The 17,459-nt window shown below is 35.5% G+C and overlaps 3 protein-coding genes across 3 annotated transcripts; all 3 read right to left on the bottom strand.

Moving 5' to 3' along the window:
* Positions 1 to 1,357: 1,357 nt before the first annotated feature.
* LOC141709061 (F-box/kelch-repeat protein At5g42350-like) lies at positions 1,358 to 4,457 on the bottom strand. Its single transcript, XM_074512955.1, has 2 exons — positions 4,174 to 4,457; positions 1,358 to 3,438 (listed from the first exon to the last, which is right to left on the bottom strand). The coding sequence occupies exon 2, from the start codon at positions 3,359 to 3,361 to the stop codon at positions 1,625 to 1,627; it is 1,737 nt and encodes a 578-aa protein (XP_074369056.1). The 5' UTR covers positions 3,362 to 3,438; positions 4,174 to 4,457; the 3' UTR covers positions 1,358 to 1,624.
* A 465-nt stretch (positions 4,458 to 4,922) lies between these two features.
* Positions 4,923 to 10,211, bottom strand: LOC141709060 (putative protein phosphatase 2C 27). The gene is made up of 4 exons (XM_074512953.1): positions 9,388 to 10,211; positions 8,208 to 8,408; positions 6,160 to 6,365; positions 4,923 to 5,808 (listed from the first exon to the last, which is right to left on the bottom strand). Exons 1-4 carry the CDS (start codon positions 9,568 to 9,570, stop codon positions 5,250 to 5,252), a joined length of 1,149 nt encoding a protein of 382 aa, XP_074369054.1. The 5' UTR covers positions 9,571 to 10,211; the 3' UTR covers positions 4,923 to 5,249.
* Positions 10,212 to 10,558: 347 nt separating this feature from the next.
* LOC141709059 (serine/threonine-protein kinase/endoribonuclease IRE1a-like) lies at positions 10,559 to 16,855 on the bottom strand. Its single transcript, XM_074512952.1, has 6 exons — positions 16,535 to 16,855; positions 15,507 to 15,723; positions 13,225 to 14,687; positions 12,222 to 12,394; positions 11,501 to 11,747; positions 10,559 to 11,233 (listed from the first exon to the last, which is right to left on the bottom strand). Exons 1-6 carry the CDS (start codon positions 16,708 to 16,710, stop codon positions 10,783 to 10,785), a joined length of 2,727 nt encoding a protein of 908 aa, XP_074369053.1. The 5' UTR covers positions 16,711 to 16,855; the 3' UTR covers positions 10,559 to 10,782.
* Between the last annotated feature and the right edge of the window lie 604 nt (positions 16,856 to 17,459).

The following is a 17,459-nucleotide window of genomic DNA, read 5'->3' as shown; positions in this document are numbered from 1 at the left end:
GTTAATGCATTATGTTTGAACTTGTATTTAAATCCAATTTATTAAAATTAACTCCACAAATAATCTAGCATTTATGTTTAAATTTAAATAAAATTGTCTCAGTATTAATGATACTCACGTATTATATATATGGTGAAAAATAAAAGTGATGATTTGGTCTAATGGTTTAAAAATATATTAATAAATGAGAATACTCAGGTTCAATTCCCATTAACAATAATTTTTTAAAAATAATAAATATAAGGACAAATCTGTCATTTCATTAAAATGAAATGTCTCATTAATATTATGGTCGTGGGCTATTATATATAGAAGAGATATAAAGAAAAAGAAAAAGCACAAAATGAAAATCAAGTGCCTTTTACATAGATGTGTAAAAGTGGGCCTTGAATATCACTGTTAAAGTAAGCCCATATGCGAAGCCCAGGTGGAGCTTTTAATCAGGCCTGACAAAAGACACTTCAACAGTTTCAGCGTAAGATTTGCTCTATTATATATATTTTTTTATTGTAAATTCTCTAAATTTTATGAACGAATATGTGCAATTCACTATGATTTGCGTAAAGTTCTGTGCTTTATCTGTAATTGTTTTAATTTTTTGAATGTGATTATTAGGTCAGATTAAGAGTTGCAGTAGAAATAGAAATTGGATTAATGAATCATGAATTGTTATTTAAAATTATTTTTATTTTATTCATGACTTCTAATTCGTATGTTAATTTGACACTCAACTGTTGGTTTAGAAATAAATGAACATATTAGCTACCAAAGGATTAAATTGTTACATTTTTAAGCTGTTTGCACTTGCATTAACATACTTCTTTTGGGGTGTTTCCTGCATACATTTGAAGCTCTATAGTGTGGGAGTCTCTTGGCACTAAAATGATATACTCCTCGTCCCTAAAAACGTTTCCTATTTGTGTGAGACACGTTTGTCAATGCACATTTTTGATTGTTAATATCTTAAATTTCGTATTAGTATTAAATATAAAAATTTTTTTATATTAAAGTACTCATAAATACGAATCCAACAAAATGACTCATGACTATGTTTGATCTTATACATTAGATGTAAATTAGTAGTCAATCGTTTACCATGAATCGTTTACCATGAACAGTACGAAAAAATCAAAACGGGAACAAAATGATTCATGACTATGTTTGATCTTATACATTAGTTGTAAATTAGTAGTCAATCGCTTACCATGAACAGTACGAAAAATCAAAATGGGAATATCCTTTTGGGACGGAGGAAGTAATGAATTACTGCTTAAACTGGACACTCATCTGTGGACTTATGTGCTAAAGCATTCCCTGATGAAACAATAGAGCAATCATCAAACAAGCACCGACCACCTTGTTTGAACCTATTATCACGTAGTATTATAAAGACAATAACATGCTAAACCTGCTATTAACACTGCCGATTAAAGTAAAAATGAACTCGGAGAATACTTGTTGCGGATCAGAGAGCATTAGACATAGTTGAAGAGTTAAACAAAAGAGGACGGAAGAAATACATTAATATGAGAACAATTTTATCTGATGGAATGTCAAAGAGTCTCCGGGAGAGCTAATCGAAGCCATATGTCTTGAAAATAATTACAGGGTCAGCTATCCAGCACTACAAATGCAGCACCGCCAATGATTTTGTCAAACAGGAGGAAGCATCCACCTCGTGAGCCACATGATTCCTTGAAATATGATCCCAATTTGATTCCACAACGGAAACATCGCACATAGTTAAGAAGTCTAAGACCTGCCCAAAGATTTTAAACATTTCAACCCCAAATATCAGATTCCTGTCAGCAACAAAGGTAGCATTCCAGTCCAATGGAGCGTCCGGATGAACTGAAATTTCAGTCCAAGTAAGATACATGAGATCAAGCTCCCACAACTTTCGAACAGCTTTATTTCTCCTGCCAATTTGCCCATCCCCTTCACACCATGAGACAGAGAGCATGAAGAGGCGATGGTTGCAGGATATGAGTTTTGGGTAGTATTCCTGGACACGAGGAGGGAATGGAGTCATTTGGACACCAACCCAAAAGCCTCTTTCTATGTCATAGCCTGCGAGCTTATCGTTTTCCGAATAAACATAAAACATCCCATTACAGACCACTCCAGAACAAACAGTCCCAAAATCTACAGGAAGCCTTTGAATTTCCATCCATTTATTTGATACAGAATCATATATCTCCCCAGAGTCTAAGGGCTCATCCCAGTTTCCAACACCGCCTACAGCGATGAGCACAAACCTTTTACGAACTTTTGGACTAGAATGATCACTTTTTGGTCTAACAAACTTGTTTGGCTTCATACTAGAAAAGAATGAAACTTCATTCTCATCTAAAGAGCTCCTGACCTGACGTCTAACAGAAAGCCTGTGAGGATCCTCATAAACATCAGATACGCCACCAACACGTGACCTGAGGAAACGTCTCTCCTGCCTAACATGCTGATTTTTCACAATAGAGCAATCTGAACTGATTTCATATGTCCCCAAAATAGGTGCTGATCTCGCATACCTCATAGATGCAGCTTTTCGCCATGATTTTGTTAAGGGGCTAAATATCACCACTCCTTTGTGGGTCTTGTAGGAGCTTCTGTCCATTTTACCAAAGTTGTTCAAGCTAGAACAGCCTCCAATAACATAAATATCATCCTGAATACTTGCAACAGAAAACATGAACCTTCCTTTAAGGACTTCAGCGTCTATTTTGTGCCACTGCTTGAAGGAAACATCAAAAGCATGTATCTCGCCTGAACAAAAACCATCTTTGATAACACCAAAAACAAATAACCATGGGGTCTGATACAAACCTTCACGTCTCATCTGCATGAACCTCGATGTTCTTGTCATGTTTCTCCACTTTTTGCACACAAGGCGTGCAGTCATGAGAGTGGTCACTGGCAGTCTCATCAAACACATCTCCAAAATATCATCAGGAAGAAACACATGCATTCCGCCACTTCTTTGAGATTCTTTAAGTTCTAAAAGCTTTTTGTTAGTTTTCTTCCAAAACTTGTCCTTCACCCCATACGAAAAGCAATCCACAGCAGTTTCCTCAGTTCCGCAAATTGTGTTGAAACCTTTGCCTTCTTCACTGGCATTTGATCGTCTTTTACCAACCATATCACCAAAATCTTCAGTTGCGTCAGCACCTACTTTACAACCTCCACTCCTACCATACAAAGTGAGACATCTGAAGGAGATACCTGGAGCATCTTCCTCTTCTTCACTTCTACAACCTTTCTTTTTCAGTTTTTGGCTTAGGCTTTTGACAACACGCTTTGAAGAGCTCGCCACCTCAAAATCCTGACGGAGTGATGTTTCTTTAGCCGAACTTTCAGAAATCATGGTGTTTCATTATTACTGAATAACCCGACTAAATCATTAGCATCTTTCTCTTTCCTAAAAACCTTGAACTTTAATAGCTGCCAGATAAAAGAAATCCAAAAGAGTTAAGGCCTATAACATCATTACATGACTCGTAACAAACAGACATTAACACGTCAAATTCTAGAGCGACTAAGTTCTAGCTGCATTCTTATTCTGTTAATAAAACATAAAACTTCGATAATAAATTAAGCAAGTTCTAACTAACAAAATCTTCCACAATCTCGACAAAATGTTGTTACGTGCTTGTTATTTAGCTAATTTAGCATTTCAACATAATCACCAAAAGCAACCGCTTTCACTTTATCAGACAGTTATGAACTGCATAATAGCTATCTGTACATTTTACCGGCCTCCAACTCTGCTCTACGAGCAGGATATACTAGCTACGTTTAATTTTGTTTATAATCGCCCTTGTATGAATCATTAAGTCCTAATAACTAAGCTAATACAATATAATCTATTGATAGAACAACATTAAGACATCTAACAGAAAATAAAATAACACAGCGAATCAAATCGAATACATACATACATTATATTAGTCAATTAAAATGAGAACGAAACTAACTGTAAGCGGTGATGTGATTTAAATCGATTTCAACGATTTAAATCGAAATCACAAGTTCTCGCGGTTCTCATTATTTTTAAGTAATTGGAACAAGTCTATATTTAAACACAGGGTGCACAGATCCGTATACAAAAGACAATAAAAAATAAAATGATTAAATTAGAAACAAAAATGAAGCTGGGAGAGAGAGAGATATTATTACCGGAGAGATGGAGAATTAGAAAATGAAGGAGATCGGAGGAAATCGAAGAAATGTAGTGGTAACTGGCGAGTAACAGGAAACGTAACTAATTTATGTGTATGTGTAATGTGTATACTCGGAATATAATGAAGGGAGAGATGAGATTTAAAGAGGGAGAGAGAGAGAGAGATGAGAGAGATTTAATCAGAGAGAGAGAGAGATTTAATCAGAGAGAGAGATGAGAGAGATTTAATGAGAGAGAGAGAGAGAGAGTAAAGGGAGGGAGGGGAGTGGCTGGTGACTTGGCTTTTTCACCGCTTTGATGCTTTCTTTATCCTCTTTTTCTTCACTTTAATCAGTTTTTTAATTACATTGAGCCCCACACCCTTATTAATATTTGTATTATTGTTTTCTTAATTAATTATTAATTAAGCAATTAATTACTGCCATCAATTTACATATGGATCCACGTGGAACTTATTGCTGTCGGCATTCAAATCCGGTAGGTTTGCTTTGCAGTCGTGTTGACTTCGTTCTTACAAACATTTTAAGGAATATTTAGGTATTCCTTTTTTCGTAAATGTGACAAAAAACGATCTTATTTGATGAATGTTAATTCGAACATCGACATCCCGTAAATGAGGCGACAAACAATTTGAGCCCCGAAATTTGAGCCCCCACATAAGCGAGGAAGGTACCGATAAACCAATAGGTCGCTTTGTATTCAAAATGCTATCAAATCTTCTATAACTGCTTTATACCCATTTAAATGAAAATGTAGATGATCAAAACTATGATTACAGCTAAAACAACAAACTATGACAGATAATTTAAGTTAAAGCTCTTGTACAAGGAGGCAACTCAGGACCTAGTACGATACTACACTGCAAGAAGTAACAAAGGATGCAAATTAACTTTATACATGATATATATAAATCAAGAAAATAAACGAAACGGACGCTAAAACAACATTATATAAGTTATATATTCCGCAAAACTGAGGAACCAAAATCAACCCATAGTCTACATGCTCCATCACTCGAACAAATGCTTTTGTACAAGGTCTCCATTCTCGTTAATTTTCTTTCCCAGCATCCTTATGAATTCCTACGTAAAATGCCTTTGAGCAGATTAAGTCCGTCTGCTGATATGCTCCTCTGGACGCCAGTTTGGGGAATGTCAATCTGAGGGGGAGGATCGGGGGAGAAACATATAACGATAACTGTCAGGTTATCACAACTGTTGCGTTTGAATGCTTCCCTTACTAGCTCTCTGGAGCATCTTTCAGGATCATTGTGTAACAGTAATTCTTTTCTTGCTGTTGTTACAGCGCACTGGCTGCTCATGACATCCCACAGACCATCACATCCTATTATTAGGAATTCATCCTCCTCTGCCAGTTGAATCTCTTGCAATTCTGGCTCTGCACTTAAAGGGACGACAGAGCCCTTAGAACCTTTCATGTGCCAATCTCCGATAGCACGTGATACAGATAATTGTCCATTAAGGTATCCATCATAGATGACTCCCCCGAGTTTTTCTATTCTTGTTCTTTCAAATGTGCAATTTGGTTTGTGATCTTTGGACAGCTCAACTGCTGTACCGCGTCTCCCCAGAACAGCTCTACAATCCCCAGCATTTGCTACTACCAACAGTCTGCAATGAGTATGACCATGTTATACTTATGCCTCGTACCCGCAAAATTTCAAGGCCACAAACCATCAACTCAAAAAATACAGGACATTTCAATAGCTACATGTAGAATGATCCATTGACAAAGGCTATTGGCAGTAGACCAAGTAATCAAAGAGTGGTCAATGATTTTGTACAATTGGGAAATATCAATATGTTTAGAGTAATATACTGCGTACATCCAGATACTATAATACACTCCAACTTTGGGCATTCATATAAAGCACGCAATCACAAAAAGATATTCTAGCACATCAACCTAATAGACTAAAGAAGCAGCAAAACCTTTAAGATTTAAGAAGCGCAGGCAATTACCTTCCAAATATAAGAGCAGTAAGTGCAGTAGTCCCAGAGGAGATGTCCACATAATTTTCATCTGCAAATGCATGATCCGCTTTTACAAAGGCATTCCTTATTGCCTTCTCCAGGCAAACAGGGAAATGAGAGTCATCAACTATAAATTTAAGGATGTTTTTTCTAACAAAAGATGCTGCGTCAACCCCACCATGGCCATCAAAAACCTGTTGAATAAGCATGCACTCTAAGTTGTCAGATCAAAGGAAAAAATGAAAGCAAAACAATATGGCAACAATTATTATATTAGTCACATTAATAATTTCTCAAACTACTGCAATTAACAAACCAAGTTCACAGATCAGTGTATCAAACATTCACTGAGCATATAAACTGCTGAGAACGACCTCATAAGAATGAATCATACATTCCCCGCGGATATGCACACAAAGGCATTCAAATTCTATTTGACATCATGATTATCCAAAACAAAATAAATGGAAACAAGTTACCAAAACAAACTATTTCGATTGCTGAACAGCTTAATTAGTAATAGCATTTACCAAAACAATTTATTGCTTATGCAAATATACAAGGCTGAAAAGAACTAAATGGTCATTAATAACTTCACAACAAAGGTAACAACACAAGGTACTTCATATTACAGTTCCAGATAACCATCCTGGACTACGACAAGGATGAAATGCCCATTTCTTACCATCATGGCATCATGGCTAGAGTTGGAGTATAATTCACCCTTCAAACTTAAACCACTTATAAAATTCATCTTCTAGGTATAGTAACACTACATCTAAACTTATCATTACTTTTGTAACTATTCTCTCTTTTTTAAAAATGGTCTATTGCACGTTTCATATACTTACACACTCCTGTTTCCCTGAGACTTGAACCCTCAAAGTCTCATTAAGGAGGTAACCGCAAGATTACAATTTACCAGCTAAATCACCAAATGATTCAGTCATAGATTTGTTATCTTAAATAACTTTGTATTTCACCCAACATACAAAATGCAATCGAAGTTTTTTTTTGCCAATATAACATGACAATATGAGGTATACCATATTTATTATATTGCACAACAAGTTCTAGCACATTAAATAACCCTTACCCTCAATCTTAGGTGAGTGTATGGAATAAAATAGTTAGGTGAAGCTCAAATGGAATTGACTTTTTCTCTAAAGAGATTAGTCTAGAAAAGAAGGTAAAAAACATATTAAATATTTCATAATGCATCAACTATGTCATAAAATGTTAGTTTGCATAAGATGCTAAGAAAAAAAACTAAAAAAAACACACAAGATTTATATGCTGACGTAGTGCATCATAATACAGAACGTGAAATAATTGCAAGCACACTCACCACAGGAAAAGTCATGATTAGTTGATTACAATATACTGATTAACATATGGCTTATTTCATGGTCTCTGAACCTGAAAATTAGCCACAATTTAACCAAGAATTTCTTTTTCGCAGCAAGCAAACATTACATATTGCAACCTTTTCCCCGTACACTGCAGTGTGCTAGTAGTGCCGTGCACAGCATTCTTACACCAGGGCCACACTTACCATACCATGACAAGGGAGCAACCAACTGTTACATATTTAATTTTTATTGTACAATTTAGTTTTGAATTGAAGGGAAGTAATATCTTCCCCAGCAGCATAAAGTAAAATAAGTACAGTACTAATAAAGCTATCTAGTGGACATCGATACATCGTGCAAAAAAGCATTCTTTAAGTGTGGACTACCCATTGTTCCCATTTAACAACCTTAATTGGTTCGAAACCTTAATTATCCCTTGCTAACATGCTAATGCTATAACTTGCATCTTATTCGTATATAATTGGATAGAACTAATCTGAGATGCAACAAACAAATGCCCAGTGTTGGACCAAACACATACAACATAATGTAATAGAAAAAACCAACCATGAACATTAGTTTTAGCAGGAGGCAAAGTGGACGATAATCAACATAGAAACAAGATCATCTAACCCCATAAAAAGTAACAAGTATCACATATAACATAACTAACAAGTTGCTAACCCCATAAAAAGCTCCAGCCTGAGGAAAAATTGCAGATGCACCTGCTCCTAATTCTTCAACAAGATCATCTATACATATGTGTTCATCCTCCATATGCTGCTTCACTCCTTTCTCAGCACAGCTTCCTGACCGAAACACAGGTAAAACGTCTGAGTCTCTACCTGGAGGAGAATTAATGCTATGGACCCCACAATCAGATTCCTGCCCAAGATTGAGTAGGCATGTTAGTCACATAACTTTGTATTTAGACAGTGTAGGGGAAGAAAGGGAAACATTGTACACACGCCTTTTGTATACTTGACAACCACGAGGATCTAATTCGTGACAAATTGATGACACATTAAATATGGATTGTATAACGTAAGGGAATAGTGGACCCCAAGTTCTTTTTTTCCCCACATCACCGGACCACAATTGAACACTTGGAGTCCTGTGATTGTTGGAATTTTTTCAGAAGCTTGTTGCAAGATAAACATCATTAAAATACAACATAACTATATTACTATATACAACTCTGGAGCAGCAAACAACAAAAATTGCATTGAATAAGCTTAGAAACACTACTACATGTCTACAATAATCTACTTTATAGTTTATTCATTTGAAAACATTAAAAGATGGTTTTAACTGTTAAGTACTGCATAAGTTAAGTTTATGTGTTCTCAAATATAACATAACTTTCATGAATAATATGTGTTTAAAGAAAGTTTACAACTGAGAAACCACAAGGCAAATCAACAACCATCACACTTCACGTAAAAAGATAATCAGAAAGGATTGAATTGAACATGCACATTCTAGAAAATTTCTTTGGTACTAATTTATGCATATCATTAGGTCAGTAATTTACAAAACCAAAAATTCAAAAGCGTCGAAATGGCCATCTTAAAGCACCCTTTCCCTATCAAGTTGAAAACTATAAACACCCCAACAAGTAATACAAATCACAAAACATCAACAATAAGGCACTAAGTTCCGATGCATCTCATTTCTAAGATACAAAAAATCAGAGCATGTATAATATTCTCATATCATACATCCAACATATACAGATAAACATAGTAACCCCATTACTCTAACAGCTTGACAATTTGCTCTGCTTCACAGAATCACAAAAAACAAATACATTTGCATTACAAAATTTACACAAACTAAACTTCCACAGGGAGGTCTCGCTTACCAAATCACCAGCACCTCCTGTATTTGCAAGAAAAGTCACACTATTTTGCACAACGGAGTGATGCCTAGGAGGTCTCCCATGTGTAATCTGCCTCAAGTCAGCTGAATTATCGGAGATTTCATCACTTCTAATAGTCACCTGATTATTATCTAAACCACTGTCTAAAACCCTATATGCTGCCATATTGCTATCCAATCTAATCTTTTTCGATATTATTCTAAATCGATTCGAAGATCATACAGCTCAAAACCATCTAGACAGAGTTTGAAAAGGTCAAATCTTTGATGATTCCATCATCTATGATTGAGTTGCGAAAACTTTCCTCATATACTAGCTAAAAATTATAAATTACCTATGCAAAATATATAACTCTTATGAATCTAATCAAGAACATGAACTAAACAAGACCCAGATCAGCTCCAGTAATCACCACCGAAGTAAGTAAATTGACCCATAATACTAATCAACCTAGCAAGATTCATCTATTATCTATGTCAATCTAAAAGATAGATACCTATAGGTAGAACGAGCAGATAATCAACATAAAGATGTAATTTTTATGCAAGAAATGGAAAAAGATGCAAACTTGATGGAAAAGGAGGTGACCCAGATGAAGGATGATGATTGAAAATGTTGAAGAATTCAGATATTTAAATGGGTTTTGAGTTTTAGAGAGAGAACCATAGATATGACTTTAGCTGTGTGTGTGAGAGAGAGAGAGAGAGAAAGATAGAGAGAGAGAGAGAGAGAGAGATTATTAGAAAAAGGTATCTGCTTTAGAGAGAGAAACATACGTGGGACGAGAGAGAGAGAGAGAGAGAAAGGGGTGGAGGAGGAGGGGGTTACTTTAGTGTATACGGCGGTGGATGACCGGCGGTTGCCGGTAAAAGTGGGGGGAGTTTGGGCACGTGTCAAGACAGGAAATTATAGAATATCTGTAAGTGTATTTAAGATTGGACCATAACATCGTATTCGTATCTTATGTAACTACGTAGTATGTATTTATGAGACTATGCTCTGGTTTGGTTAATGGGTAGCCTACGTGTTGACCCTGTTTAAGAAGAATCAGTCCCTGCTGGGCTCCCCGCCGCATTCTAGTAAACAGCAGCAGCACCCTGATTACTGATCTCGAAAATCAGAACTAATCTCGAAAATCAGAATTAATCGACACTTATTTATAATTTATCGGTATTATTGACCGATTTATGATTTATCGACAATTTTTAAAAACTGACCGAATTCTATAACCATGAACGTAGATTTCATGACCAACAAACACTATAATTAATTACATTTCTAGTATAAATCAGAAAATATACATTTCTTGTATATTTCATGGCTTGACAAACATGAAAACCTTGTAGAGTGGTCAGAATAATATAGTTTTTCACCCTGTTATACATGTAAGCTTGTGAAGTACTTGCTGAAAGATTCTTCCTCCGAACAGTACTGGTGCATGACTTTATAGACCTCTATCAGGAGCTTTGGGAACCGCGTAGAGAAATAGGTATCGAATCCTCCGGGAACGGTCCCAAGAATTCCTCGGATTTCTTCAGAAAGTTCTCGATAATGATTCAGCTTGTTCCGTATAACCCGTAACAAGTCCCGCACGCTATCATACTTGTAGCGCCTGTAACGGCCAATGTCGTTAAGAAAGGCATTCTCCAGTTTCTCGTCCCATTTGCCATTTAATGCCACTGATCCAATACCTTCCAATGCCTTCAGTATTTCAGATTGACTCTCCCTATCCTCTAGTTCTACCCGATCACTAGCATCCCGGAGAAATGAGAGCCTCATCTCAGAATTCCAAAACAAAGGATGATGCAAAACGTCAACAGCCTTGGGCCTAGACAACACCCAACATGTACAGATCATTATTTACAGAAAGAGTAAGCATTCCAATGTTATATGCATCATTTATCATAGAGAAAGAGTGTATGTAAATGTTGTAAAACGTTCACTGCCCACCGTCATTGTACCGGTCAATACTAATGATGTAGAGCGTAGACATTTAATTTTCGTTAAAGTAAGGCATGCTACTGTCGTTGGCGTTGTGAGAAAAAAGGGGCAAATGTAGTTTGCAGTTAAATGGAGTAGAAAAACATTGTGATACCTCAATGTTGGGTTGGGATCAAGGAGGCCAGATACAAGATCCATTGCTTCTGGAATATTTTCTATCAAGAAAAGGTCCTTCTTATCATTTACTATATTTAAATCGCGCTCAAGACAATCTCCAAAAGGATGGTTTCCACCAGTGATACAGAAAAAAAGAACGCAGCCTAAACTAAATAAATCCACAGCACGTGACTGTCGTTCATCACGAAGTTGTTCAGGAGCTTGCCAGCCAGAACTACCATAACCTGCATCAGACAATCTCGTAAGTATGCAGAATATAAATATGTATGGTTTCTTAATCAGTAAGACACCCAACATTACAGGTACCTAGTACAGTCACCTCATTTCCTTCAAAGATGTAATATAAATTTAAATTGTATCTTGTGGGTTTTCAAGTTATGCTCCCTTTACTTCAAAGTTAGACAAGAATTAAAATACGATAATTCAAGGACACATATCTATCCAAACAAATCCTTCTACTAGCTAAAATTATCTAGAAATGTAGTAGAAACATGACAGCACACAGACTACACTATACCATTGATATAAACAATGGCATATATGAGTTTATAGTCACTTTATTTAAAGTCTAGATTATAAGTTTGTAAGTCAAAAGATAGATGCAATTTAATCTTGGATAAATTTGAGCAAACGTAATACACCACTTTCAGAAATGAAAAAAAAAACAAGAAAGAGTCAAAGGACAGAAGGACATTTACCAGTTGTCTGCTTAGATAATGAAGTCATTCCACCAGAAAGACGCTTGCTTATGCCCATATCCGAAACCTTGGCACACAACGATCTCTCCTTGCGGATCAGCACATTTTGAGGCTTTAAATCCCTGTGTATGATTCCAAGTTCATGCAAATGTGCAAGTCCATGAACTATATCCCTGCAGTTATAATTTCTTATTTAGATTTATTTTTAATTATATCCTTCATAAATTTTAAACCTAACTTGGTGGTCAATCTAACTTCATCTCTTTTATTCAATTTAAGGATAATGTCAGTTTCGTCATTGGTAATACTTAGTAAACAGTTCTTGCAGGTATATACATACTATTAAGTAACATTAAAAAGTGAGTAAACAATTAATATTAAGAATCACTATCAATAAAATCAGTTATATGTTGCCGACTTGTCGCTGAGGTCTTAGCCGCAAACAAGGCTTGGAACCTGTGTTAAATAGGTCTCTGGTTTGACCTCCCCCTCCCTCGATTGTAATTTAATTGCCTTAATGACTCTTAGCATCTATAATTAATAACAAAACCAGTAATATGTAATTCTGGAGCACCTGTCCAAACCATTTCAATTGGATCCAATTACAAGACTATGTTCAACTAGAAATACACTGGAAGACCATTAACTTTTCTCAGGAATATTGGTTTCATTCTGCGGAGAGTTTTAGAGTGAAAACTGAAAACATATGAAAACAAATGAACCAGTCCTGCACTTTCTGTATACATTGTTCGGCAAATATACTCTAGTGCTGAACCATTGTTCTCACCTGAACGCAAGCCTACCAAGTACCAGCGGCAGAAGAAATTAGAACAAAACTTATTATAGAGTATAGACATCCTAAATATGGGCGTCCCTGGGAGGATCATATACAGATAAGCATATGGAGTGACATTAGCTTTGTTATGAGTAAATTTGTATGATATGGAAACTCCTAGGTGCAATTTTCAAATGCTAAAAACAAATACTAGTGCTCTTAACTAACCTCATGAGCTTTAACAACTGAGGCGAAGGATAACCATTGGCCTTCCACAATTCTATGTAGTGGCTATCATCTACTGCCCAATTTAAACTAGTAGTGAAATCATTTGAACTCTTTCGAATTGATTGAATTTGAGAACTATCTGAATATGATGATATCAACTCATATAAGCTGCAGGTGCAACGCTCCAGAGATAGGTAGACAAAATCTTGGTCAAACTCCACCCCGAACCATCGAATGATGTTGGGATGTTGATCAGATGCAATTAGGTTCTGAATTTCTTTCAAAGCCACATCATGATGGGCCCGTACCAGGCGCTTAACAGCTACTGACCGACCATCATGATTCCCCTCCAGTACAATGGTTCCATTGCTTCCTTTAGCTATTTGTTTGCTGGAAACAAGAATTTTACCAACCTTGCGTCCATCTATGTCACTATCAACACAATCAAATGCACGCTCAAATTTCCTTTCAACTTTATCAATGTGCAGAAGTTCACTGCTGTTATCAGATGACTTTTCATTTGACTTTTTGTTAGTACTACCAGTAATCTTATTTGTACTTGATTTTCTAGTTTTTTTCTTTCTATAAGTTGCAGTTTGTACAGTGAGGTCCTGAGCTTGAAGATTTGACTTGCTTTTTTTCCGGGTATGAGCACGGAAAAGAACAGCTATAATGGACAGTATGAAGACAAACAGTTGCATAATGAAGCTCATATTATATATTGGTTGGCCTTGTGGAGATATTCTTTCGGCAGCTTTAATATGCTCTCCTTCAGAAAGAGCAAGGATCCGGCCTTCAGTATCAGACTGAAGTAAAACAGGAAGAAAATTATCTTCAACATCCAGACGGCGTCCTGGTAATTTCCTTTGCTCATGTCGACTAAAATCAAAAAGGTCGTCACTCTCCGAGTGGAGCAAAGCAGGAAAAGTTTTTCCCCTAGAGTCCTGAAGCTTCTTACTAGGAACTGGCAGAGAAGGGTTTCTACCTCGAGAAGGAAACATCCCTAGCCTATCAGAAAGTAATATAGACTCTAAAGTAGCACGATTGCGGATTCGATAGACAAGGGGCTCTGGCTGACAAATCTCATCTCCAGAAGAGACTCCACCAAACAGTTTCTCAATCCTCTGGCACTGGAAAGAAGCTTCAATATCAGAAAAGGTTAGGTACCATAATACTTGACCAGTCTTTTGAGAAGAGTACTTCAGTGCATAGTCTGTCCTAGTAATATAAAGAGGCTCAAGACTGTTAGGTTCATGCAATCCATCCTTCCTAGCCACGATAGGTTTCTTAGCACTAATCAGATCCACAGCATTGAGAGGGCCAGCTGATCCAAATGTATGAATAACTGAACCAGATTTAGCATCAACAAGGAATACAGTGGTGTTCTTCGTCCCTAACAAGACTGCATCAGATGATACATATGGCGCACGCCTGACTAATTCTTCCGCACTGAAACCGAGTTTCTGGAGGAAAAAAGAAAAAGGAAAAAGGGTTACGGTACATTAAAAATTTACCCTGTATTTTTCACCGAAAAAATGTACTGCTTATCATGAACACGCCATGTTCTTTGCTTAGAACTTGAAATCTAACAAAACAAGTGATTTTCTATCAGATACTTATAAAATGGCTTATAAGAAAAATACTTATATGAACAATTTATAAAACATCCGTGCATTGCACGGGTATAAAGCTAGTTTGTTTATAAAAGTTGTTAATTAATAAATAAAACTTATCTACAACAGAATAAACAAATTAAATGATGATAAGTATTAAACTCATATCAAAGTACCAAAATAGAATTTTGAAAGTAGACAAACTAAAAACCAAAATATTAGATATGTCAAGTACAGAATGACATTATTCAAAATTCAGCAGAGCTACTGATCTCTTTTTAGCCCCACATCTATATAAAATTGTTTTAAAACTTATGCATAGATAAATTTACACTTTATTTAACTCCAACTCTTTATTTCAACTTGAGTTAGAGTGTTAGACACTCGATACTTGTCTGAAAATGTGAAAATTTCAAAAATATTGCAGGTGGACACATAAAGACGTAACCATTTTGGACATTTTCAGCTAAGTCCCAGTAGCATATTTTATGAATTCACATGATACATATAAAGCGACTAATTTTACTTAACCTTTAATTCCTTTTTCTTCTCATATTTAAAGGAAAAAGGTTGTTACTAAAGCAATTTTTACTAAATACTATCAAAATTTACTTAAAGCAAGTTGAAAACTTGCTCATTTGTACATGCAAAAAAATTGTAGTCCAGTACCACAGCTGTAGAGTCATTAACATGCATGTAGAGTTCCCAATCATCCTGTCCGAGATCAATAAAGAAGCTACCATTGTCACCTTCGTGATTGGGAAGAGCCTGGTATAAAGAATATATAGATGGTCCTGAAGCAAACGACCAAATGATCTTTTTTGTGCTCATTTCCATGAGAGATATTGTACCATCTGGAGCAACCACCAACACCTTATCATGTTTACTGAGTCAATACCACAAATAACACAGAGCGCATCGTCAAACAATTTGGAGTCCGCCAGGTCAAAATCTAATTAGTGGGCTCAAAAATTTTAAAAATATAAGATCAAAAATTTAAACTAATCAGGGTCTTCAACTTTTTATGTGTAAAAATATTAACTATAAAGATTGAGTAATTATGCAATCTCAAGTTCAGTACCCTGACTATTACTAAGGTAGATGCCCTCTGAAGATGTGCAAAATTACGATTCTTTCTTTAATCACTGAAAATCACTACAAGGCTAAATAAAGAATATAAATTTCCTCTGTTCAAGAACTAAATCACCTATGATGCTCATAATAAGTACTGACACCAAAATTAGCTTGAATCTACCTTGGGCATCTAGAAATGTATAACAATACACAAGGTACATAAATACGACACCACTCAAATTACCTTAAATCAAAATGTCTGTAACTCCTAACCTACTTAAATTCACCGGTAAACCCAAAAATGCACATTACTTTAACTTACGGGCCAGTAATACACTAATTCCAGACCTACTAAAAGAATGTAACATTATTTCACTTTTACAACACATACATTCAAACCAAAAAAGAAGTTAACCAATAAAAGACTGATCTTTCGACACATTGTAGTTAATTTTGGGGAAACAACAAAACACCGATAATCCTAACCGTAAATCATTCGACAACAGCATTCTCTCCATAAAACAGTTTAAACTCACAATCATAACCACCAATCAATCAAAAACAATAAATAACAATCACATTAAAATATCGAAATATCGAGACGGTAGAATTAGTAAACTCACTTTTTAGCAGGCAATAGAGAGGTGGTATGGAACTTTTGAAACCCGTTTACACCGTCGAGACTCTGATCGGCGACGGAGATCTCCGATCGGCCGGAGTTCGCCGATAAATCGGCATATCCGGCATAAATACAAGCGATTATACACAGAAAAAGAGTTAAAAACTCGAGAATTGCCATCGAAAGACTGTAATTTACATCAATTTCATGAGATTTTAGTGAATTTATTTGGATTAAATTGGGTTTTTTTGGCTAGGGTTTATTGAATTTGGTCAATGGAAATGAAAATAAATAAGTTAATTATTTAAAGATATTTATTTTTTTAGTTTTTAAGCAGCGATGTGAGGCAGATAGGATGGATATTGGATATCATATAAAGAGTCGTGGGGCCCACTATGTTAAGAGCCAATGAATACATGACATGTGGAATAGTTGAAATGGTGCATTTTAGAGCAATTGAGATAAATATTTTGGAGGTCCAATAATCAATTTTGGACACAATTTTGTTATATATATAAATTATGAAATGATTTTAATTAAGTTATGTCTACCTATTTTGTTAAATCAAATATATAGCTTTAAAAAACAAAAAATAAAATCAGAAAATAAAATATTAAAATGCAAATGATAAAGTAGAAAATTTTAGCTACTTACCTGGCAAAATGGATCTGAATTCCTATTTGCTAACAAAAAATAAAAGAAAGTAGAATTAGGGAAAAAAATATTAAAATGCAAATGATAAAATAGAAAAATCTAATTACAGACTTATCAAATGGGTATGTATTCGAAGAAGCGAACCGAAATTTATGTAATCGAGATCCGATTTTATATTTAAAACATATAATTCGATAGTGATACGAAATCCGATTAAACCGGTCAAAAAATTACCTTTACAAAAAATAATCTAAAACACTATATTTAATCATAAT

Source organism: Apium graveolens, chromosome 2 (assembly GCF_009905375.1).
Source record: "Apium graveolens cultivar Ventura chromosome 2, ASM990537v1, whole genome shotgun sequence".
Taxonomy (NCBI): domain Eukaryota; kingdom Viridiplantae; phylum Streptophyta; class Magnoliopsida; order Apiales; family Apiaceae; genus Apium; species Apium graveolens.
Note: the sequence above shows the minus strand (reverse complement) of the source record. Positions and strands in the feature narration are given on the sequence as shown.